Below are 26162 nucleotides of genomic sequence, written 5' to 3'. Positions count from 1 at the left end.
TGATTATCTTGCGAAATGTTTGCGCAAGAGAAAGAAATTTTAAAATATTGCATTCAGCTAACATCTGATCATGATTCTCTAATTAAAATTTGTAGAATTGTATCATAGCTTTAAATCTTGTAAAGTTTTTACAAATAAATTTCTTGCTTTTCGCAAAAATACTTGGATTCGAGAAACAAAGTTCGATCTCAACTTAATTTCATTTCATCGATAAGTGCTCTCACAGCATCCGACGTTTGAAAAAATACAAAAAAGGTCATAGATTTAGACCTTGGCTGCGTCTTTATGGAACAAATTTGCATTTGCCGGCGGACTCTAGTCGCGCGATTTTTCTTTTCGCATATGTATCACTTACCCCACACACTCACACATCCGCTTCATGTTAGGTATCACTGGTATCGGTTCTGCCTGCATATCTTACTACAGAAGTGTCTTAACCCAATTCGCGCAATAGACGCGAGGGGTTGAAAGCACATTATTGGCGAACCGGTGAGACGATCAGACTAGTATCGTAGAGACGATTGGTCCACCAGCTATCCCACCATGTCCAGTGATCGGCTGACTCAACTAACTGGCGCCTATCGTCATATAGATACCTCAGGTCACATGATCAAATTTATGGCGATTTTAAAAAAATTCCATGCGATATATAAAGCTTCCAAGTCGCCGAAACGGACATAAGCTGTCTTTGCTTCCAAGAAGTAACAAGCTATCCCCAACTAATCAACATGTTCAAGCTGGTAAGCTTCCATATTTACTTCATTTTTATTTTATAATTTTTCTATATATAAAAAATTTATCTAATTATAATCTTTCTAAATTTGTCTATAAGTATTTTTCTTTGATTACAATTACAAGACGTTCGAACGGAACAAATGGTGTTTTCGCTTGTTTGTCGACCATCGCATCCTTTGTCAACTTAACGTACCGATTGACTATCGATGAAAACGCAAATACCGTAAAGTATACGCGTCACAGATATCCTAATAGAATTATCGTCGATCGATTTTCCGAGATGTAAATTTTCCACAAATAGGACGGCAGTATTTCCGCTGACTGATTTTACGGAGGCATCGTCGCGATTACTGTTCCTCCGGTTCGTTTTCTCTCGGATCTTCGTTGCAAACATGATTCCTATGTCATGTCGTATCCGTCATTCATTGATTCGAAAAGAAGAAATCATTACGGGAGAATTCGCCAAAAGACGTTATGGTTTTAACGAGAAACGCGACCGTTATCTTTCAACTCCGAATCGAGATTTTCTTTTCGCCGATTTGGAATAACGCGTCTGTATATATCTCGAATAAACAGTGCCTCTAATACACCGTCACTGGGGACTCCTTTCGTCCTCACTCTCGCGCCTCCTATGATCGATAAAGAGACGGGCAACTATCCTACTGTGTGCATATATGTAAACACAAGAAAAAAAGATTCCCGGCCTCTCCCACCCTTGGCTTTCGCGTTTGCTGCGACCTTTCCGCTTTGGCATGCGAGCGTGTACGACACGACGACGAACCCGCCCTTACACCGTTCACCGGTCTCACGGCGCAATGGCATCCGAGTCTTTGCAGCGGAAATCTACGCGAACGAAATCACTGAAGCATGCATATTGTTAGCAGTGGTAGTGCCGCCGACGTCATTGCCACCAAAGCGAAATGCTATTTATATGTGTCGTATTTTTTTAATGCAGTTCCACCGACCTCGTATTCTCTGTCGCGATTTCTTGCGAAACGATGTTCGATATTGGATCCCACGCGTTTTTAAACGACCGATTGGATTAGCGCGATGTCTGATATGATCGAAAAGATCTGATAATTGTGAAACCAATTTGAATATTCATATATAAATATGACTGCAATAGTTTAGCCGTGCAATTTTAATTATTTTGTAATGTTGTTTTTATAAACAATGATGTGGTGAATTTTCTGTAATTTTAATTATTGTCTTTATGAACTTTCGGGACCATAAGTTACATCGAACGGAAAATACATACACAAGCTCATCGTAGGATAACTTTCGGACGGATTATTATAGAAGACTATTAAGAAGAGCAGTATAACTCTCTAAATCCATCTTACAATCTTCTTCATAGGCTGTCTTCGCTGCCATCCTGGCTGTCGCCGTCGCCTATCCCGGTGGTCTTACCGGCGTAGCCATCAGCCATGGTGTCGGCCCGATCGTCGCCCCGCACGTCGTTGCTGCTGCCCCAGCGTACTCCCACGGCGCCGTTGTCCTTGCCCAGCCCATTGCTCCCGCTGTTCACACTCCCGCTGTTGTCACCAAAACCGTCTTGGCAGGCCACGGTTACCCTCTGCACGGTTAATCTAAGAGAACCAGTGTAAACTCACCACTACCACCACCGAGTCACGACGACGCAGCCCTGGAAGAAAAAAAGACACATCCCCTACTTCCTCATAATGTGAAGAAAAGACGACAAATTTAGCACGCAATTCTCATCACCGATTTCGACTTCTTCACACTTTATCGCCGTTATCCACGCGTGAAACATTAGGCCCAACACTCCGCGTAGGATCGGTCAAATTCCCGTTTCCCTATTTGTCTTTTCTTTGTATTTTATCGACAAAATTTTCGGACTCTCACCTGGATCATTCCTCCATCATCCCGAGCCCTCCCCTCGTTCATATGGAATTTTAATAAAATTTTAATTATAAACCAAAGTGAGTCTTATTGTTCAATTCCTAATCTCAGAGGTAGTTCGCTCTAAATAATAAAGGAAGGAGAATAACGCTGCTATAAAGATAATATCCTTGCTGGCCCTGCGAAAAGATTTTTATGCCTTCCGTTCGCCATTCTGCGTCTGCCGACGTTATCCGACCTTATCCACAATATTTCCATGCTAGTAGCAATTTTATTGAACGCACGTACATTACTAAGGGCGCAATAAATCGAAGCGCGCGTAAACGTATTTTTTTGTTCTCGCGACATAGATATTATAGATACATCGAAACATAACTTCTATAACTACATCTTGTTTACACACAGACAAATGGAGTACAGTTAACACACGCCTACTATACTAGTGCAGAGTCCGAGTGTTGCTTTACGAGCGTCTCTGCGAATTATTCTCGAAATAATTCCTCTTTTATCCATCGTCCTTCCGAAGTATTCTATTTGACGAGATGCTTGCTACGTTGCATTCGGTTTATCTTATCAGATGCTATGTCGAATATTGCGCCGAAACGAGTCATAGGCGCAGAGAGAATGCCAAGTGTCATTTTATAAAATTCGTATAAAACTGACATTGGGATTTGTGGAAATTAACGAACAAAAGAAATATAAAGTCCTAATCCCATTTTTTACCTAAAAATATAAATTCCGATGATTATACATGATGCATTAATGCATTTTATTTCTCACTTGTTTGATTTGTAAAACTCTTATTTTCATGTACTTTAGAAACATACTTTTACTTAAAAAAGTAAATTCTTTTTATTTATTTAAGCAAAGGAACAGTTTCTGAGGAAAACTACTCCCGTTGCCTTCAATTTTTGGTGATAAAGAGACATTATTTTTTTTCTACAGTGTAAAGAAGCAATAGTCCATATCACGTGAAATACAATTAATTATGTTAGTGCCTCTTTTCCAAAATGAAATTAAAGGAATAGTAATAATAGTCGAAGTAATCTGATATTATTATGCGTTATCGTAAGTTCTTTATCAGAATAATATGTGTTATATATGTTAATTCGCATTAGTATGCTGATATGTTTCTATACGTATCTTACATAGAGAATAAGATAAACTTTCACGATTTCTTGTAAATTTGTATGCGTTACAAACTTTCATATTTAATGCACCATTATGAATTGTAATTAATAAGGGAATTTAAATGTGACACGTATTTCTTATATGTATATATATTTTGTATATATATTTTTAAATTTAAACAGATTTATCATAAAATGTTGGGTACCATAAATGTAGCAAAATGTCCAAAAGAATTTATTATATGCTAAAGATTTCAGAATAACTAATATTTTCCGAATAAATGGAATAATCAAACAAAATTATATTTAATAATTTTGTAATAGTCATTAAATATGGAAATGTCATTTTTTGACGATTTTGTATGAAAATATTTCACGCGATATGATATAAAATTATTAATAAATTTAATATTACATGTTTTTAACACATTTTTCTTTATGTTCTTATATAATTCATGTTTTCATTCACATATCTTCAGGTTATTTATCTAACGATAAGTTATGGGGCTGAAGCTCATTAAGATCAAATAAATGATCCAAAATAAATCGTCGCGAAAAGAGAAACATTTTTCCTGTTATGAGCATTTAATCTTGTTGCTTCACGCTTTTATTTACATCTGTTTCCTATTTGCTTCACATTATTTGTGCGGAATTGTTTATTGCGGCATAGCGCAGAATGCGAGATCAAAATTCAACATACTATCCTGAAAATATATCGTTGGCAGATAATGGGTTAAAACGGAATTATTTGTCCGCGAACAGCGCGATTATGCGGTATAATGCGTGTTGTTTCATAAATTTTACCAGCGAACAAACGGACGAAATTGATGGGCCGCTCGATAGCGCAGAGTCTGCCAAAAGCTCGGATGAGAGATCCTCTTTCGCGAAGCAGTATTAACAGATGTCGGCTAGAAAAGAGGGTGGATAGGAGAGAAGGCAGAGGGAAATCGTCATAGTCGAGCACACTGCGGTGTTTGCGGCAAGAGAATATTTTATTTTAGAAACGTTCCATGATTCAGAATCATTTGGCGCGTTGCGGTGAGTCGCGTTGTACGAGGAAATCACGATGATGTTAGCGATCCACTGAATAGTCTGGATACGAATCAATGTTAGTAAGCGTACGCTGAGCCTGGATGAAACTTGTTGTAGTAGCCATTATAATAGCCGTTATAGCCAAGGTTATACGCCAAAGGAACCGGTTGATATGGGTACACCTTCACGTAAGGTGCAGTGTAGATCACTGGGTAAGGGGCCAACAATGGCGGCAGAGGACCTGATACCGGTGCTGGAGCCGGTTCCGGCATTGGTGCGCATGTGACTGCTACCACTGCGATAGCCATTAGAATCTGGAAAGCAATAAGGATGATTACATTTTGAAATCGGAACACGTCACTTAAATCGCACGCCCGGTCTGTCCATCACCTTTCCCCCCATCGTTTCCTGATTCCTGGTTTTTATGGGCACTATGAAAAATGTCGAGAGTGTGCTTGAGCGAGCAAGTGAGGCGCATTTAACGTCGCCGGTGACTTTGGCGACGCCTGATCGGCCTGTTTTTTGCAATCGCTAGCTTGATATCACCTCGCTCCAATTAATCACCGGGACAATCGCACGTGCCAAGAACGATCTCTTTTTTCCATTTTCCTCGATCCGCGATGATAGCGTCCTGCTTTTATTTTTCTTCTTCTTTTATGGTAATTCAATTATCCGTTTAACACAGACGTTCCGTGAAAATTTCGAAAACATTTCTGCGGTATTTCGATTTCGACGGCACTGTAATTTCACGATAACGTTTTTCTCTTTCCATTCCGGATATTCCGCTTTGAAAAGGATTACACGGATTGATCGATCGTGGACGCTTTTACGTATGAAGCGAAGTGTTTGAGCATTCTCGATTCGGGAAAAACTCGACGAATTTATGAAGCGAAAGCGCTCTGTCGATACGTTTATTAACGAAATTGAACAGTATTCTGTAGTCGTAATGTTAATGCTTAGAAAAGCATTAAAGGCGCAGAATGTATTCAGTATTCGGATTTTATTTGATGCACTGAACAAAACTTTATATTGAACATTAAAGATTGTGCTTCAATGACAATTTTGATGTACGAATTTTTCAAAAATCTCATATAACGCGACACTTTGTACCGATGCTTGAAAACTAAAGCTGATATTTATAGTTAGTTCTTATATTTAAGACTGTCTTAAGTATAGTCTTAAGATGCCATAAACCAATCGCAAAATTATTTAGAGCTCAGGCACGATGAAAGGAATAAAAAATAAAGAATATTCGATATAGGTTGAAATCTATTAATCCTTGTTCCTTATTCCTTTCTTTATTCCTTTTATTATATCTTTAATATTTTAAGACATTATTTCAGACCAATATTTCTTAAGTCGGTATTCATAGTCAGATCTTATATTCATGATTGTCTTAAGTACAGTCTTAAGAAGTCATGAACCAATCAAAGAGCTATATAAGCGTCTTAAAAAATAGTCTTGAAATAAAAATGGACTATAAATACCATCTATAGAGGGTCCTATATAGCCAATTTTTATTTCAAGACTTAAATAATGTCTTAATGTCTTCTAGTACGGCTCTCTGGCCGATATTCATAGTCCAGTCTTATATTTGAGACTATCTTAAGTACAATCTTAAGATGTCACAATCAGAAGGCTATATTAAGACATTATTTAAGACAGTCTTAAAAAAGAATAAACTGTGAATATCGTCCTCTGGTTCGTGACATTTTAAGACGTCAATCAGTAAGATTCTTAAATATAAGAATCTTCGTGTACAAATATCGATCTATAAATACTGGCCTAAGTCGTAGAAATATCCTTATGACTGGAAGTGCATCGGACACACTATAGATAGATGTAGACAAACGAACACGCACGAATGTATACGATGGATATACTTGCCAGTTTGAACATGTTAAGCGTTTTATCAGCTTTATTCCCGTTAAAGAACACACAGGACGACACTGTTCGGTACTGCAGTTGCAACTACGGGAAATCGATCCCTTTATATAGATACATCTCCGGGATCATCATTGCGAACGTCTCATTGTGTTCGCCCCACTGCGCGATCATAGGCAGCCTTGGGCAAGCTAGATTTCCGCGTTGGCTATTTTTTTCAACTTTTCTCGCCGTCTGGCTCCTCGTCGTTGAGTGGATATCAGACTCGGGGTTCGTTGTTTATACATGATACATATCGAGATAAATGCGATGTACACGCGCCGCCACTCGGAAGTGACGTGCGCTCCGTGAGAACGCTTGCAGATCGGTATCGGACGCATTGATTTATGGAAGGTCACGACGACAAGTATTTAAAATTTATTCATTGAATTGAAGGTTACAACGACGAAGATCGCAGTCGATGATGCCGATAACACGAAGAGAAGGGCGGCGCTTATATAGCGGAGGCGGAAAATCCGCGACTGTTGGTGTGAGTGGTAAAATGGTGACTTAATGAATCCGGAAGCTGTACGGTCTGTACAGGCGTTGCGAGAGAGAAACGTTCATTAAAGATAGTATTCGACGTTTCTCCGTGGGCGGGGACCATTTAATTAATGAGGAAAAAGAAATACTCCTGCTTTTCGCGCGACTCGACGAGTCCCGCTTTTATGGTTTCTTTGCATCACAAAGACGCGCGCGCTTTATCTCGCGCGGATCTCCTCCGAATCTGAACGTGCTTCATCGTCATAAAAAACTCTGAAACGAAAGAATCATCAATTGCTCTCACCTTGCGTTGTCATCGTCGTTATCTTAAATCGATGGTCCGCGCATTCCAACTACTTTGATAGCGATTTATACGATTTTTATCCTATTCTTATCTCACGTTCTTATCTCACGTTCTTAAATACGGGCGAATGCAATTTATATGATTTTAGAATTTAACGAATAAATTCTTCCCTATATTATGTCATTATTTTTTTCCTGTTTCAATATACATATTTTATATGAGAAAAAAATTGATTTTTTTAATTAAAAGGGACTATTTTTAATCAATCTTTTTATAAAGAATCACTTTTTTTTTTAATAAAGAGAATTATTTTAAAGCTATCTTTTTGCAAAAAATCGATTTTTAGCAAATTCGGAGATAGTACATCCCTATTTGTACACATTCTAACAAAATACGGTAGTGTTTATATAATTTTCACTATGTTGCTATAAACAGATAGAAATGTCTTTCCCATACAGGAATACTTGTATACGTCAAGATATGTAATGTAATATAAAATGAATAAGTATAACATTAATTGTCATTATAGAATAATTACGCTGTAAGAAAAATGGGTGTGGGAATTTAACACCATGCGATGTTTATATAATTCTGTTATTTATATCAATTTAATCTTATTTATATCAATATTAACACAGTAAGAATTATATAATCACTGCATAGTTAATTTCCCATCCATATTTTTAGAGTATAAATATCGGCTTTATAATAAGAGATAAAAAAATATTATACTTATTTTTTTTCTCTTACATTACATTACATATGTTTACTTATTATATGTTTACTTATTATACAAGTATTAGCTTCGTGTGTCATAGAAAAATTTCTAAGACATTTCTATGATAGCAACTATAATTATTTCTGAACTTATTATCTTTTGTTTTAGAAGGCTCTTAGAATGTTAATAAATGGTTGGTTCATTCACTTGAAGGTGATCAGCTCCATCGAAATGAAAACACGCCTCGACAGATTTTTCTCGAAATAATCCAACTTGTCTTAAATGATCCAGACACTAAATGAGAATTCTTGAATCGTATAAAACATGTTACTCGTATCTATTCTCATATACAACTCGCGGCATGCCCATCGAAGCGTGACGGGTGTCTTTCGAAACAGCGAATGGAATATTTGTTGGCAATTCTGTAAAGCCTAAAAATGACGCGACAGGACAGCGATTTTCTACGCGCGCGTAGGCGTCCGTGGCTCAACCGAACCTGTCCTGATGCCTATAAAATGGCTATTCTGCATTCTTCATTCACATTACAATAAATTAAACGGTTATCTAACGCGCAAGTATATTTTGCGTAAAAGGGAGGGTACAAGTTTATCACTGATAAAATAGTCGCTAATAATTAAAAACTTTGTCTGAACAAAAGATATCACTCCCTTCTTATATCCTTTTACACTAAAAATCTTGTTTTTTCGCGATAGGTTTGATGTATATTTTTAATCATTATTTAATAAATGGAATAGTATAATATCACTACTTGATTTCAATAATTATTATTACATATACTTCTTTTGATGTATTATTGCACTAATTATTGCATATTTCTTTTGAAGTCTTATTGCATTAATAAATTATATGGGAGATAAAACCGCGTGTATTTAATTCTTTTTGTCTACTTCAACAAAATGAGATTATCGGAGATGTTGGATCAAGAATTTTTGATATATTAAATAAATCCTACTAATTAATATGTTAAAAAAGACAATTTTTAAGATTGGATTTATCTTTTGATAAATCGCATCTCTTTCTTACTCTTTGTTGTCTTATTCTTTTATATTCTTACTTATTCATTATATAGATGAATTATTATAAATATTATTAATAGCCAAAGATGAAACAATTAGCCTTAAATGCTTAAAAGTAACTTTTTGTGATAGTTTTATATATCTCAAAAATTTTTAATTATTTTAACTATATTTTTATTTAAAAATATATATATTATGTTTAGAAATATATTTAGAAATATATTATATTTCAGATGAATATATTTTAAATTTTATGAATTCTCTTAAGCAGATTCTCAATTTAAATTTAATCGATTTGTATGAATGTATAAATGTAAATATCTAATATTATTTATTTACGCTATAACTTTTAAACTATACCTAATTTTACGCGATTTAAGCTTTTATTTTTAAGATGGCGAATAAAATGATATTAACGACTTATGCGGTTTATCTTTTTCAGGTTTTTGGCAATCTGGTGGCCGTTAAAATGTCAAATCACGAAGCGGCGAGCTCGCATGATAATCGTCGTAATCTGGTTCATCGCTCTGACAATGACGTCACCCTGGTTGCTATTTTTTGATTTGGTCTCCATCTACGACGATGATCCCGATTTACGTTTCTGTCTGGAAAAGTGGCCGCATCCTAAGGACGGCTCACTGTTCTTTCTAATTGGCAATTTAATTCTTTGCTACGTGTTACCAATGATACTCATATCTCTCTGCTATATTCTCATCTGGATCAAGGTGTGGCGCAGGCACATACCCACCGATACCAAGGACGCTCAGATGGAGAGGATACAGCAGAAGTCGAAGGTGAAGGTGGTCAAGATGTTGGTCGTGGTCGTGATACTTTTCGTCCTCTCATGGTTGCCTCTCTACGTGATCTTTGCTGTAGTCAAACTAGGTGGCGACGTGGCTGAGAGGGAGGACGAAATTCTGCCGATCGCCACACCGATCGCCCAGTGGCTAGGCGCCAGCAATTCCTGCATAAATCCGATCCTCTACGCTTTCTTCAACAAGAAATACCGACGCGGCTTCATCGCCATCCTGAAGAGCGGCCGGTGCTGCGGCAAACTCAGGTATTACGAGACCGTCGCGATGATGTCCTCCTCAACGAGCATGAGGAAGTCCTCTTATTATGTCAACAACAATAACAACTCATCGACGAGACGCTGGCACGGACCACCGGTCCATCAGGATAGCAATGTTTCTTACATATTCAATCACACTGGTGTGTAATTGTAGCCATGTAAATCGAAGGTGCCCTGAGGTAGCCTTTACTGTGCTGATTTAATACCCGATCAAACTGAAAGAGAACGTGGTGGCCTTTGCATCTCGCTCGGCCACTCTAACGCATGGTTAGAAGCCAAAATCTGGCCGAAGTCAGCCAGTCCGAGAATTATGGATCATCTTGTGGATGATCGACATGATTGTTACTCGGGCCGGAAATTGTCAATGGAAAAACGAGAGCCGGAGGAGAAGAAATCTTTCCCGGCAGACCACGAATCGTTGCCCTGCCATTGCCCTTACGAAAGACATCGTTATTTGGATTTTGTCACAATGTTAGCCACTGCGTATCCTACGTAATATATTCTAGTTGTTAAGACGAGTTCACCGCTGCGAGTTGTACAATTGTTCGTCCAATGACACGATGAAGTAGCTTTCTAGGCGATCCAAGAGACGAGATTTACGCTTCAATGAATCTTAGAACTTCTTCTATGTTCGAGATATTTGTACGGTACGTTTGAACGATGAGTCTAATTAAGTCTACTAATTAAATGTAAAGTAGGATGGGTTTGTTACGATTGCGGCGGATGCATGCACCCTTGTATGTCGAGTACGTCAGTACGTAATTAGCGCGACAACGGTGAGTGACAATGATGACTCGTGCGAATGCGAATATGAATTGAGTCGTTGTCTCTTGATAGTAGACACACTGCACTTCCGTCATCATGACAAACAATTAAGCCGATCCTCATCATTTGGATATCGTAATTAAGGAGGCAGGAGTGGAAGCGTGTACACCAATTAACACGGAGCTTTATCGAATATACGACGGAAGACGGAACATAGCATAGTGTAAGACTCGATTTTCATATGAGTAGTCTTCGAACAGAACAAGACATTGATAAAATAAATCGCATAAAGCATTATCTACACGTGTATCTAATATTGCATACCGCAGATTCATTCGTACATGTTTCGTACACGTTGAGATCACCAGTTGCACTAAAAATCGAGATTAGATAATACGAATCCATAGCGAGATGAATGAGTCATATAATAATTTGTAGATGTCATTAATGGTCAATATTGTGATTACAAAGAATAATTTGTTTTATATATTTTAAAATATTTTTCAGAAGAAACTATTGGTCAATAGATTATGGTTGGTTTCTTTGTAAGATTTACACCATTCTCAATATGTATCTCTAATATCCATTAACATTTTTCATTCTAATGTATTTATTCTTAGAGTAAAATAAGAATAAAATTAATTTAGTAGTAATGAGTTAATTGATCTTTGTAAATACTATCAGTACATGCAGTTTGTTTACATGTATTTTTCAGAAGAAAATATTGGTCAATAAATCATTCGACTATAACTCACGCCATCCTCTAATATGCATCTTTGATGTACATTTAAATTTTTCATTCATATATTCATTCTTTGTGGATCAGAATAAGAAAACAATTAATTTGAAGTAGCAATGAGTTAATTAATCTTTGCAAATACTACCGGTACCGGTGATTTATCATAACGTATTTAAAATTATTAACGTATTTAAAATTATAATTACTAAAGTTACGTATGTATATGTTCTTACCGAAACATTAATCTGAGATATCTGTTTGTAATTCGTGCAAACGCCGTTGCTCTCCACACTTGCGACGCGTGCCAAGGCATGAGAAAAACTTATGATAATGCAAATGTGTGAGGTAAAGACATCTGAAAGATGGTTTCTTTTTTCCGACGTTCTTTAAAGACTTTAAAGAAGAATGTTTTTAAAGACATTTTTTTACATTCTTATATAATTGAGAAATAAAATAATCAAATGGCAGTCCAAAGTAGGTCCTATCACTATCATCATAGGCGTTTGTTCGTTCTTGCTGGATTAATTGACAGGGTTTTTTCGAGCTTGATCGTTTACACCATCGCGTTTGCACATCGAGACTAATCCAGATTATCCGAGGGCATTTCCCGTAGCCTTCTGAAGTCACAACATTTATCGTGCTTGTCACAGCTCGTTATTTCGTCGCACGTGATTATCCGTCGACGATAAAAGAACAAAAGGGCGTACTTTGTTCATTGGCACCACGATCGATCAGATCGCGGATTTCCGAGCACGTCGATGACGTGATAGAGCGATCGAATGATCGCGTAATTCGTTACATTTTAAGGGCCGAGATCGGCTTTTGCGTTTTTTCTCCAAGGGCAACAGGATTACTTTGAATCCTTATAACTGTAAGATGGTAACGCCGTAAGCGAATTGCCGGTTTTTAAAATAGAGTAATTATTTTCGTAAGGTTTTTATACGAGAGACGATACGAAAACTGTAGATTTAACTGCAGATGTGCGAATTATTACAAGATCACCGAGTCTATTCCAATTCATATCTATCGGTGGCAATTAAGTGTAACAATGATAATAAAATAGGACGGGAAAATAAAAGAAGGATGCGATCAGCGGTGATAGCAATTAACTGGAGGAACGTAGAAACAATCAGGATTTTAAAATTGATACAATTTTTTGCTAGTTTTAAATTTCGATGCTATAGATACTTACACATACATACGTGCACTTGCATACAGAAATGATATCTGAATGTACATCCAAATTGATGTGAAATACGTTTTTTGATATCTGTAGCAACTCGCACCGAAATTACGTCGGTTATAATACTTGGCGATAATCTCGGGCTGCAACTATACAACAAATATGAAATGGCGAATACGTGTTACGAGTAATCAAGTGTACGAGCATGAATATAACTGATCACGTAGCATGCATGTAAGGATCAAATGTAAGTCTATCCGCTCTGTCTGCATGTACGTACTATATGTATAACCTACTGTTGCTACGTTGTGTTATTAAATATACATTAACATGTTCCAAGTTCACTGTTCCATCGAGGATCCTTTTTATATTGTTGATTCTTAATTATTGATCTTTGTCACACGCGCGGAATATCTTCTACGCACATATTTTAATAGATTTTTTTGTAACTTTTAGAAAAGAGCTTTTGTTTAAAGCAATTAACAAACATGAATTCGTTGGAAGAATTATCTCCCTTCAGCGTGCGATTATTTTTTAGAAATGCATTGCATAATTGTCTATGATAAATTGTTTATTAAGAGATAATGAACATTTTAATTATAAATATAGCGAGATAAGAACTACGTTGATCGCATTTGTAAATTAGATGCATGCAAGAAGATGTTGTAACAAATAAATGTAAAAAAGTTCATAATAGAGCTACGTAAAGTAAATTTTTGAAATCCTGATACGTTTGAATATTTGAATATTTAGGTATTACTGCAATTCGATTTTGAGATGCGAATAATTCTATTTCAAATAAGATGAATAGTCGAATAATTCGAGTATTTCAAATATCATGCATATATTTTCAGACGGTTGAATTGTTGCCATGTTTGTACTGGTACCGTCATTTTGCAGTATATATTTCCATATTTATTAGATATTTGTGATATTTTTGACCAATTCATAGACTATCTGTATATATTTAAATAAATGCAGATTATCTTGATATTCGGATACTTGAAATATTCAGCTATTTTTTATCGGAAATCTCATGTTCAAGTTTCATCGAATAACAGAATTACTCGAACATCTACAACTCCTACTCACGCTTAAGTTCTGTCACTTATGTCTTACGAGATGCAATAAAAAAGTTTCCGGACTAACGCTGTAAAAAAATAATTGACTAATTCTATTTTCTCCCTTCAAAGTAATTCCTTTCAAAGTAATTTTCTTAGACAGTAATTCTTAACTAACGATATGAAAAAAAGTGAAGTTCAATATAATTAATAATCTCTCAGTTTTTTTTACTTTCTTTAGATCTTTTTTTTTAGTTTTTTCAGAACTATAATGTTAATCATTATAAAGATTATGCGTTTCGCGGATTTTTTCCATATCCTGATAATATCAGATACTTCTCGTCCTGGTGAAGTGAACTGCAAGTTTGCACGAAACGTTAGCATTTCAAGAATAGATCTGGATACAGAGAAAACTTTATAGAAAGCCACCCTTTATATAGAAAGCCTCTAGAATGTTAATCATTTTTATTGATCATCTAAGAAATTTAATAATATAAAAAATAGGAAAGAAATATTGTATCGTATTAAAATTAATGCTTTTGACTATTTTAAAATTTATGAACAAGAACTAAAAGACAAAATTTAAATTCTTTGGAAAATCTCTCAAATACCTTCTTAAGAGTTAAGTAAGCGATCAGTCTAAGAACTACTAACTTTGTACCTCGTATGATTGACATCAAAATAATCAAGACAGTTTTTTTTAGTGATCTTTAAAATATTTTCGATACTTAATAAGAAATGCTGTTTCATCCATTTTGAATTTTGACACTGAAACCGGTATTCATAGTCGAACCTTATTTTAAGACCATCTTAAGTACAGTTTTAAGATGTCATGAACCAATCCCAGAGGGCCATAGAGGGCGATTTAAGACATTATTTAAGACGATCTTAAAATAAGAATCGACTATGAATACTGGCATAATACATTTCATAATAAACCATAATAATATGTGTTCGAGAAATTCATGATCATGCCTTAATCGCGACAATTGAACAAGTTGTTAATAATGCTTTTTCTCTTGTAAGGATTTAATATTAATTTAAAAATAACACGTTTTACACACATATATAAAGTATATTGTTGGCGTCTGCCAAGGATTTTATTAAACGTAACTAGGTTAGGTTATAAGATACTGCGAATTTATATCGTACAATGTATCGCGTTTATCGCACATTTCTACTTAGTGTTGGTCCTTGACATACAATTATTTTATTTAGTTATTATTCGATTATAATTCAGAAACGTAAATCACATATTTAAAAGAGTTCTGTTGATAAGTATTTTAAAAATAATAATTTAATAATTAATGTTTTTCATTAACATAATTATGTCCAGAACATCGATATAAATATTTTATACATTTGATTAATAATAAAATAGGTTTTTAAACGATATTTTTCTACAAAAATATTACTTCAATAACAGAAGAAGATACATGTTGGAATATTATGTTTTTGTTGAAATATTTTATTAAAAAAAGTATATTTTTTCTTATCATAGAATCTCTTATATAATATGTTTGCCGATATCGTACCGTGAATCATTTATAGGATATTTCAAGATGAGTTGAAGATACCGTCTAAAATTAATTCCCAGAGGCAGCAGGAAAATTGCGTAGAGTATCTGAAGCCAACGCTTAAAGGTTAATCTATCGTTGTGAGCCTTTTTTTTCTGATAGCGCATAAGATACGCGAGGGAAGATAACATGAACTAACATTTCTCTCGGTAGACGTAAGCATTCTGTTATACAATTTTTTATAATCGTTTGCGAGACACTCCCTGTTATATTCTTAGGTAATCTCGTGTCTAAGCAGGACACGGAATACGATAATTAAGTGTTTAATTGATAGAACGTATTTACGGTCATTGATATATTATTAGTGTCAGTTGCGTGTGAAGTGGCCAAGTGTTTAATGATATTGGCAGAGCCTTGATAAATACAAGTGAGATTTTCATGGAGAGATATTGGAAATGCACTGTTTGTAGCTCTGCAAAGTGATGTTTTGTATATTTAAAATACCTTCTTTTTCTAGTAAAAAATACGAGTACTAATAATGTGAAAGAGACGTTATTTACGTATTCATCATAAAGTATAAATTATTATCTGCAAAAGAAAGGAGGCGGAGTAGATTGTCGTATTTGACAAATAAAATTACATCTCTTTTTATTAATTAACGTCAATCAATTTCAATCACTTTTTTTCATAATACGTAGAGAAGTTGAAGTATCTTTTCCAGTAAAATAATTGAATTTATTTTAAGTGGAATTTAGTGGAAGATTTTTTTGTACTAACTTTATAATTAAGTCTCACACACGCGCACGCGCGCGCGCGCGCGCGCACACACACACACACACACACACACACACACACACACACATTCACACACATACACATACACACAAAATAGAATATCTCGCTTTTGAAAATTTGCATAAGTGTCATGGTCAAATTGACACTTTCGTTGCACGCATTATCGAATAAAGATCAAAAACTAGCGATTTAAATTGAGCTCACGCTTTATGAGACGGCTATAATATAAAATCTTCTACATAACATCTCGAACGATATACCATCTTCTTTCCTTTCCATTATTTTATTTTATTGACGGTTATGCGTTATATGGATAAACACATTATCTGTATAACAATGAAATAATAGAAACATACTAGAAGGTAAGATGACGATTGCAGATGAAATGTCGATAAGTGTTTAGCATCTTATCAGAATATGTATGTAACGTACTAACAAAAAAATGTTATCGATGTCGATGACTTTCATCCACAACTTATTGATAAAAAAGTAACGAAAATACTTACGATTAAGACGAATACGTAAATACCATGAAAGATAGTCTTCGTTTGTGTATGTTTTGAATATATGTATATGTATATAGATGATACATATATAGATGATATGTAAACAACTGGCGATTCGGCGTTACCGCCTGTCAGTCGAGACGCAACTCTCTGTCCACTGTTCAAATTAGCAATAAATTTTAATTTTCCTAATTTTGCTGTCATTTTATAGGAGATGCCGTGGTAACGTCAAATCGTATCCCAGGTAGCTAAAAATGTATCGAGTTGCGAGTATAAGTACACTTATTTTCTCAGAAAAAAAAACACATTAAAATATTAAATATTATATTATATATATATATAATAAAATATCTCCATTGTGTACATACTTTTATATAATTCTCCTAATTCCTATTATGACTATTATTTATGCGAGTTATTAACTCAAAGAAAGACAGGCAAGCAATTTTTTAATTAATATGAATTATAGGAAATTAATCTGCATAAAATTATAAAATTTCATGAAAATATAATATATAAATAAATTATTAATTTATATGGTAAATTTTATATTCATATCTGATTTTAATTTAATATATAGATAATCGGATGACAACGTGCTAATAAAAATGTCAAATTTTTTCTATAGAGTAGTATTCAGTTTATTTTATTTTGTTCATTTATTACAATAGATAATAGATATCTAATTTCAGCAATGTTCCGATTATCAACCTATAAGTTACAAACATCTAAATTTTTTACGTTTTTAACTGAAATTATTGTAAAATGTGAAATCAAGTTTAAAATTTGTGTGTTTAAACGTGTCAATCGATTTTCTTTAACAAGTTTCCTACCTGGAGTTGCTGAAAACTACAAAGCGAGACGATGCTGCTTTAAAGAGATCTACAGATATCTTGCGTTTCTTCTCTCAACTTTTTTATTAGTAGTATAAATATAAATCTCTAGCGATAATTATAATTTTAATTTTTGCACCATAAAATTTTTATTAAAGTTCAAGTAAAATGCACTTGTTTAAAAAAACTTATTGTACGGCTATTGTTCAAATTGTCACATATTAAAATGTAAAAATGTAAAAATTTAAAATATCCACGAGGTACGATATCTAGCAACCACAATTGACGACTGATACTTTTTGCCTCTGCAAGAGCCTTCTGTTTTATCGCATGATTTTTTTGCTACATTTCCAATCCCTATTTCTTCAGAAAATTCTCTTTAGAATCTTGTGAATGTAACACCTGTAGGAAAGATTGAAGAGTATATATGCAGTAACGTGTATCTTTTTATATTTCTTTATGCCACTCCGGAGCGCAAAGACGGTTTTAATCTAAATATACTTACGAATAGAGTTCGTCGACGGCGCGAATGCATTAACATTGCATGTTCCTCTTCACGAGAAAGGAGGAGGGTATGTACTCCGTAATAATGCAGTCCTTCTATTCCGTGATACCACTAGCATGATAATAGGCTGGAATAATAGAAGGGGAAATAACTCGATCAAAGATTATGCCACAATTGCCATAGTGTACGTCTGTTATTACATATCTTTCAGATGTATTATTGTAGAGTGCGATACCACGAATCTTGTTAATACAGCATAACTACTGAAGTCGGTGCATGATGATGATGAAGAATGTGAAGAAGGATAAATTTCTATCGATACGGTTAGTGAGGTTTCTCATGAGAGTTACTGGTTTCTGGCCCGCCGAGTCAAAAACCGAGAAACGATTATTGAATGGAATTTTGAGTTATACAATATGTATAAGTAGTATATCTTTATGGTTAGAAGCAACCGAAATATATCTAGGTAAAGGCGACTTTTATGTAAGTATCAAAATTTATATTTAATAATAAAAGTAAGAAAATGATAAAATTGGCCAACGGTTAATATCACTGGATTAATATAATAATATTCACTTGCGCAATAGTAATCAAAATTTAAAATTGGGGGGGGGGGGGGAGTAATACATTATCGTTACTTTACTTTTTTTGTAATAAAAAACGCATCATATCGGCAGTGTTATTTTTTTATTTTGTAATAATAACGTAAGTTATTATATTATATTATATTTTTCAATAATGGTAACAAATTTAATAGCACTTTTATTTTTTAGTATAATCCATTGTATTTTTTTTAAAGATCCTTTAATTCATTAAGGAGATCATATGCCTTTTCTACTTTAAATCTTTTCTATTTTATTTCTACAATAGTTTTTATTGATATTAAGGTTTTATTGATATTAAGGTTTTTATATATTAATTATATATATAATTTTTATAGAGTTATGTAAAGTTATTTTCTTATTGGGAGTACAAATTAGTTCGGTCCGTTTTTTTGTGCATTTATTTCAAAACAAGATGGATGAACAGATCAATTAAAGTATCATCCATCGCTGCCTACTACTTTTTCCCATCTCTCAGACAATTTTCGAATTCCATCTCGAAAAAATGACTCGTCTTTGGAGGCGATTTTGGAGCGATCCAATTTTGGAGCCAATTTTTGATTTTTGCGGAAGAAGTGAACCGGTGACTTGCTGCATCCTTCGGAACCAGTAATCAGAAGAAGCAATGTCCGGAGAATACGGCGGGTGCGGTAAAACATCCCATTTGAGCGTTTCCAAATATTTTTTTACGACTTTAGCGACATGAAGTCGAGCGTTGTCATGAAGAAGAATAACTTTATCATGTCTTTGCTCGTATTCCAGCCGTTTTTCTCGCAATGCACAGCTCAAATGAACGAATCAATTGTAGCCGATACCGATCCCGTAATGAAATCGCCAGGTTTCACCAGCTCATAGTGAATAAGAACTTTTTGGTCCCACCAGATACAGAATATGATCTTCGAACCATGAATTTTCGGCTGTAGTGTTGATGTTGAGGTCGATGACAACGATTGACCGGGCTTAGTGTAGTATTTTTTCTTCTTGGGGGGGTCGTAGAATATCCACTTCTCATCTCCAGTCACCAATCCGATGCAAAAAATCTTTTTCTCTGTTGTCTTTGAATCAGCTGTTCGCAAGTGAAAAATCGTTTCAACGTCTCTCGGTTTCAGTTCATAAGGCACCCAATTTCCTTGTTTTTGAATTATTCTCATGACTCTCAATAGTACAGAAACATCTTGTTGAGTTACCTCCAATGATTCTGCAAGCTCCTCTTGCGTTTGATTCTGATTTTCTTCGAGTAATGCCTTCTTTGTCTTCGAATTTTTTTGGCTGTCCAGAGTGAAGCTTGTCTTCAACACTGAAATCTCCATCCTTGAAACATCGAAATCATTCCCTACATGATTTATCAGTTGGAGCAGTGTCATCATAAACTTTGACAAGCATTCGATGGGCTTCAGCCGCACTTTTCTTCTAATTAAAGCAGAAAATCAAAACCTCCCGCAAATGCTGCTTGATTAACACAAAATTCGACATTTCAAACATAGTAAAAAATCAAGGTTTTTGTATGAAACTCAAAGCGATATAAACTGAATATTATTAGTAGATGTTTAACCTCTCCGAAACCGCCAAAATCAGCTGTCACTATGAACTATTCACAACAGCTGGAGCTATCTTTAGGAAAACGGACCGAAACTAATTTGTACTTCCAATATTTTTTCAATAGTATATAATTTAATAAAATTTAATAAAAAGTAAGAATTCAGTAACAAAAATTGTATTGATATTTTAGGCTCTCACGTACACTGCTTGCAGCTCTATGCCAGTAGTCATAATAATGTTGAAGATAATTTTCTTCCTTCGTTATCGAAAAGAACTATTGAATATGTTAAAATATACACAGGATAATTTTTGGTACGCTCAATATGACGAGTACGGCAGCAAGATTTTGGAAAAGATTAATAAAAAGGGACTAATATTAATGTGCACGTTTATATTCTTCGTTCAAGGAACTGTTTGCACCTACATCCTGACTCCTATACTCGGTATCCTGAATCTAAATTTACATCGCCTACTTACAATTAGTAGAGAATAGAACGCGAACGCGGTAAAAAGTCTTAGTTCAGGTACTAAGCATTTTTGTTCGTAAACTGATGCGCAAACAAGGATATTTCTCTTTTATATTTTTATAGAAAATATAGGGAAAAATGAAAGCGACAGAATTCTTCCCTTTAATGTCTGGATTGGGACGATTTCAACAATCGTTTCGCCTAACTTTGAAATAATGTTTACTGTCGAGGTAATACAGTGTGATCCTTCAAAATTGTGTTACAATAGAAACATTCAATTCTGTATTAATTTTTTACAAAGTTGCGACAAATGTTAAAACTTTATTATGATGTGATATTAATTAAGTTTTTGAAGAATTAATAGTATTAATATAAATAGTTATGTCAGCAATTGCATTTGATGCATTTCGTTGCTGACATGTCAAATAATGCATGAACGATTTTGCTTAAGTATTTAAAAATTTATCTAGACACAGATTTGAAAATAATTTTGTTGAACTAAAATAATTATGCAGGACTTTTAAACTGATTACTAGAATATCAAAACTTTTATCAACATTGTTTGAAATTGGAGATTTTTTTTAAGTAATTATTTTGATTGTTCTCAGATCTATCGAGTTAAATTTTTTAATACTTTAGCCAAACTATACTTTCCGTGCATAAATATTTTTTTTCAGAGTGTATGTATTTTACAGATTTCAGCGCTCATTCACTGTGGGATATGCTTCTGTTGTTTTGATAATCTTTTAGGTCTATTAAACTTACACACTGCTGGCCAGTTCAAAATTCTACAACATCGATTGAGAAGTATCCTCATGAGAGTCGAACGGACCGGTTCTGTAAGGTTATTTAACGAGAAACAGAAACAGAAAGTATACGAAAAGCTCAGAGAATGCGTCATATTGCATCACGAATTGATCTGGTACAGTGAAAAAATGGAACAAATTTTTATGTACTCGACTCTTTGCCAGCTGTTGGTGTCTGGCATCATGCTTTGCGTTGCGGGCTTTCAGGTGTTTTTGGTAAGTACCTACGTGTAGTTGTAATGAATGAGAGAGAAAAGGCAAGATATATCGGACCCTTTATTCATAAAACGATGTTAAATAAGTAAAGGTAATGTAAGAGAAAGATAAACGTAATATAATTTACTTGCTGACTTTCTCTATGCATTTGCGATTGGAAAAGGCTCGAGGTACTTTGATCAGACGACTGATATTCATCGCTCATACAAACGGTTGCTTTGTCCAACTGTTTGTCGTCACACTAACGGCGACTGATTTAATGAATGAGAGTCGTGCTGTCGGAGATGCGGCGTACAACGCCAATTGGCAAGTTCTATCCCACGAGGAGAACAGGGGAGTCAGGACAGCAGTTCTGATGATTATGATGCGATCAGCACGTGCTTGTTCTATATCCGCTGGCGGTTTCTTCCCGGTGTCTCTCGAGACGTTTATGGCGGTAAATTTGGTGTAAATTACAAGCATACACTTTTCTTAATACAACAATATTTCTTTCTTCCTTCAGGTATTGAGCACAGCGGCGTCCTACTTTACTTTGCTTCGCAAATTCGTGGAATGAGCGCTCGAATAGGAAATTTAAAATTATATAAGGAATAAATTAAGGAAAAAACTTGGAAGTATTCAGAACATTAAATACTTAGTTTTTTTGACTGAGAAATTTCCGATGTTGCGTGTAATCTTAGATATTTAAAAATACAATGTTTATACAATATTTAAAATGTATATATGTAACTATAATTCTACAGAATGTCAAAAATCAAAGATTACTCGATTTTATTTTTAATGACATTAGTTTATAAATAGTTTTCTAAAAACTAATGCAAATAAAATTTTACAATTTTCTTCTGATAGAAATACCTCGTAGAAATTTTTTTTTTTTTCGTATAAAATTGTTCGAAAAAGAAATGTGCGCAAATATTCTTTTTTATCCACTGTATTTACATTGCATTTATGCAAAACTTTGGTTATTATGCGATATAATTAATAAGCTAAAGCTCGTTTGTAAATATTGTATTACCTCTAGCAATACCATACGTAGCCGTTCAATTTACGATGAAGTTTGATAGCTCGCAGTCGGGATGCTACTGACGCATGACGGAAGCGGCAGAGAGAAAGGGCCTATGGCATTGTCCACCGAAGATCGAACTTAATACATATACTACCAACTGATTGCCTTCAGCAAAGGAGACGCGTACGATTATAGCCTGTCACTAGGTAAGTGCGCGCCAATTTTCCTGCTTGTTAGTATAATGGGCTTCCACTTATATCGAAATGGCTCGGCTATTCGGATGCACTTAAGATCGTGGCGGCGTAAGAAAATCACGAGGTTCGGTATGACACGAAATAAGGAGTACCGATCGGTGAATATTACACGTCTCTTTATGAAAGTAGTCGGACTCTGGTATGTCGAGACACCGAAAGAAAAATTGCTCTTGCGTGTCGTATTCGGGTATACTGTTTGGGCGATCGTTTTTGCCATTCTCGTCGAGGGCGTTGATCTGTATCACTGCATAGGTGACTTTTACGTGAGTGACGCAGCGATCTCTTTTGCAGTTCTACCTCGATGAAACAGCACGTTCTTGAATTTATTTTAACGTTTAAAATATTACTTTAAATTTTTATTATTATATGTATTATTTTCAGTTGTTAAATTGAGTTATTGAACGTATAAACTAATTAACATCTCCAGTTTTGAAGAAAGTAGTATAGACAATGCAGTTTGAATACAGTAGTTAATAGTACAGAGTATGTATTTTGTTTTTATATATTTTTTAAATATTTTTCTTTTATTTCCGGTGAATTGAAATTGTTGTAATTGGAAAGTATAATTGGAGAGTTCCTGATGCTGTGCGTGTATATGTGAAAGTATGTATGTAAAAAGTATACCTTAGGTCAAATGAAAATTTTACGTAACAAAGTTTTTAATTGTTATAATTGCATGTTAAAGAGTTTGTAAGATATCATGTTTTATTTTTTATAATCTTATCCTAAAAAATTATATTAAAAAATGTTTTTTATGCTAAAACTAATATGATATTATAGTAATATTTAATGTTATGTATGAGAATATTTATAGTATAAAAATTATTATGTGCGCAATATTTCTTAAACAAATAAACAGAAAACTAACATCATTAATATTATTATTTCCACAAAATTTTTATTTTTGATACTTACAGCTTTTTTAATTTCAATTTTTCTCTTTTTTACAATTTCATTAATGAAATTAATTAATTATTTTCCTAATAACATGCCTGTTATAACAACATTAGCGAAATTATTTTTATTATCTGTTATTTATGAATTTGCATTCTCACAGCAGCATCAGAATGTTCATACGAGGGACAAGATTTATTTAATTCTTGGTACTTTTATTACTCACTAGGCTGTCACATCCAACTTGTGTGCAACGTTGCTTTTGATAATGATACTAGTGAAGCTAGGTAGTTTTATGTTCTATCGTGATATGATAATGGACTTGATTCATTTTGCTGAGAAGAATTTTTGGGGTGTCACCCCTTACGACGAAGCTAGCGCGCAAATTCTAGAAGGATACGACAAACTAGGGATGACTATGATCTACACTTTTACATTTATGGTTTACATCGCGACTTTTAATTATATCTTCGCACCTTTCTTTGGTATAATTTTCTTTTCCGCTTACACTGTGCTGGCGAATTGTAATGCTACTTTTCAAACTGTCACGTGAAACGACGCTGTACAGCGTGTCAAATATTTCTTTGCTGTTTGTAATAGAGCCTCAAGAAAAGAACGAAACGGAGAAAGTTTTACCTTTCAAACTATGGATCGACTTTCCGTATCACTCACCGTACTACGAAATTACTTATACTATACAGGTAATAAAACAGTATGAAATGATGAGTTTTACTCAATTCATGTTAATAATTAACAATTTTGTTGATATAATTGATAATTAATTAAATGTTTTTTATTCATTTCTAATAAAGAAAAATTTTTTTGTTAAAATAAATCGTTTAATTATATAAAAGTATTCTTTTAAATTAATAATTGTTAATAATTGTTGAAGCTCAACATTGCAATGCATATGTTGATCTCTCTACCATTTTATTGTTTCAAATTAAATTTTTCATATAAAAATTTAATTCGCATTATTTTGGTTACGTTTGTAGTCACTTTCGACAATGCATTCGGGTATCTGTACTTTTTGCTTTGATAATTTTGTAAGTACGTTCAATATTCACGCGGCCGCGCAGCTGAAAATCTTGGCTCATAAAGTGGAAGTCATTGCCGAACATTGTATCGGAGATACAATGGACCAGAAATGTCCGTTGGAAACGGATGTTACAGTTCTGACGTTCAAAAAATTGCGAGACTGTGTGAAACAGCACCTCACGCTCATATGTTACGTGCGTAACATGCAACGCGTGTTCGCCATTATATTGCTCGGACAGTTGCTGCTTTCCAGTGTAGTCATCTGCTTCGGTGGATTTCAATTCCTCGTGAGCTTTCGAATTTTATTGTCTCCTTATTTCACGTCCCGCTGTGCTTACTCGCCAGTTAACTCTATTATATTTCTATTGCAGCGTTTTCTCAAAGTGAAAAGCAATTAAGTCTGATAAATTCAATTCTGCGTTTAAATGAAATTGAATTCTTTAACTCTTATACTTTATTTTCAACGTTTATAATTTAAACATAAATATTAGTGCAATTAAAAATTTTAGAAAAATTTCTGAAAATGTTTATGATCGTAAAAAATATCAAATTAAAAAAAAATCCCAAAACGAGATAATATCAATTCTTTTAGTATGAGGTTTATAATTATTTTTTTATTTTTTTTTATTTTTTTTTATTATTTATTTTTCTAAAATTTTCTGACATTTTTGTTTGCAGGCGACGGATGTGATTATCAGAAAGTGTATTTTTGCTTTTCATTTCGTGGGCGGTCTTATCCAGCTGCTTATTTATACATGGACGTGTAATGATATAATTGTGCAAAGCACAGCTATCTCTGATGCCGCTTACAATTCGAAGTGGTATCTTTTACCCGATAATGATCTAGGAAGGGCAGTGAAGAGAGGGTTAATTACAATTATGATTAGAGCACGTCGGCCATGCATATTAACCGCTGGGAATTTCGCAGTTATGTCCTTGGACACTTTTATGGGAGTAAGTGCGACGCAACAAATGATACGGCTCTTTAAAATTTTCCTAAAGAAATTTATTTACTGTAAGTTGTAAAAAGCACCGCCAATTCTTTCTTCGTGCAATGCTATATACTCATGGCTCGCACTTTATATTTTTGCGCAATTGTAAAATATGTCGAAACGAATATATACCTCGCACTTCTGGCA

The 26162-nt window shown here is 34.3% G+C and overlaps 5 protein-coding genes across 5 annotated transcripts in view; 4 read left to right on the top strand and 1 right to left on the bottom strand.

Annotated features, from left to right (window-relative positions):
• The window catches only part of LOC105619544 (neuropeptide FF receptor 2-like), a 42660-nt gene extending 32215 nt beyond the window's left edge, over positions 1 to 10445 (top strand). The window contains exon 3 of the mRNA XM_012201061.1: positions 9668 to 10445. Coding sequence (XP_012056451.1) covers positions 9668 to 10445 — 778 coding nt within the window. The remainder of the gene's footprint in view (positions 1 to 9667) is intronic.
• Positions 680 to 2678, top strand: LOC105619541. The gene is made up of 2 exons (XM_012201059.1): positions 680 to 740; positions 2093 to 2678. Exons 1-2 carry the CDS (start codon positions 729 to 731, stop codon positions 2321 to 2323), a joined length of 243 nt encoding a protein of 80 aa, XP_012056449.1. The 5' UTR covers positions 680 to 728; the 3' UTR covers positions 2324 to 2678.
• Positions 4838 to 6659, bottom strand: LOC105619542. The gene is made up of 2 exons (XM_012201060.1): positions 6648 to 6659; positions 4838 to 5074 (listed from the first exon to the last, which is right to left on the bottom strand). Exons 1-2 carry the CDS (start codon positions 6657 to 6659, stop codon positions 4838 to 4840), a joined length of 249 nt encoding a protein of 82 aa, XP_012056450.1.
• An 8041-nt stretch (positions 10446 to 18486) lies between the features above and the next one.
• On the top strand, positions 18487 to 22387 carry LOC105619696 (odorant receptor 49b-like). Its single transcript, XM_012201216.1, has 6 exons — positions 18487 to 18684; positions 20533 to 20785; positions 20933 to 21039; positions 21505 to 21831; positions 21995 to 22267; positions 22334 to 22387. Exons 1-6 carry the CDS (start codon positions 18487 to 18489, stop codon positions 22385 to 22387), a joined length of 1212 nt encoding a protein of 403 aa, XP_012056606.1.
• A 691-nt stretch (positions 22388 to 23078) lies between these two features.
• On the top strand, positions 23079 to 26162 carry LOC105619695 (odorant receptor 67c-like). The gene is made up of 5 exons (XM_012201215.1): positions 23079 to 23354; positions 24215 to 24470; positions 24586 to 24686; positions 24981 to 25310; positions 25702 to 26162. Exons 1-5 carry the CDS (start codon positions 23079 to 23081, stop codon positions 26047 to 26049), a joined length of 1311 nt encoding a protein of 436 aa, XP_012056605.1. The 3' UTR covers positions 26050 to 26162.

Source organism: Atta cephalotes (assembly GCF_000143395.1).
Source record: "Atta cephalotes unplaced genomic scaffold scaffold00022, whole genome shotgun sequence".
Taxonomy (NCBI): Eukaryota; Metazoa; Arthropoda; class Insecta; order Hymenoptera; family Formicidae; genus Atta; species Atta cephalotes.
This window is presented reverse-complemented; position numbering and strand designations above follow the sequence as displayed.

Coding starts and splice junctions, on each gene's coding strand:
- LOC105619695 (XM_012201215.1), top strand. CDS start 23,079: ATGGGCTTCCACTTATATCGAAATGGCTCGGCTATTCGGATGCACTTA. Junction 23,355..24,214: donor ACTGCATAGGTGACTTTTAC/GTGAGTGACGCA, acceptor ATTACTCACTAG/GCTGTCACATCCAACTTGTG. Junction 24,687..24,980: donor AAATTACTTATACTATACAG/GTAATAAAACAG, acceptor TTACGTTTGTAG/TCACTTTCGACAATGCATTC.
- LOC105619696 (XM_012201216.1), top strand. CDS start 18,487: ATGAAGAATGTGAAGAAGGATAAATTTCTATCGATACGGTTAGTGAGG. Junction 21,040..21,504: donor AAATAATGTTTACTGTCGAG/GTAATACAGTGT, acceptor TGTATTTTACAG/ATTTCAGCGCTCATTCACTG. Junction 21,832..21,994: donor CGGGCTTTCAGGTGTTTTTG/GTAAGTACCTAC, acceptor CGATTGGAAAAG/GCTCGAGGTACTTTGATCAG.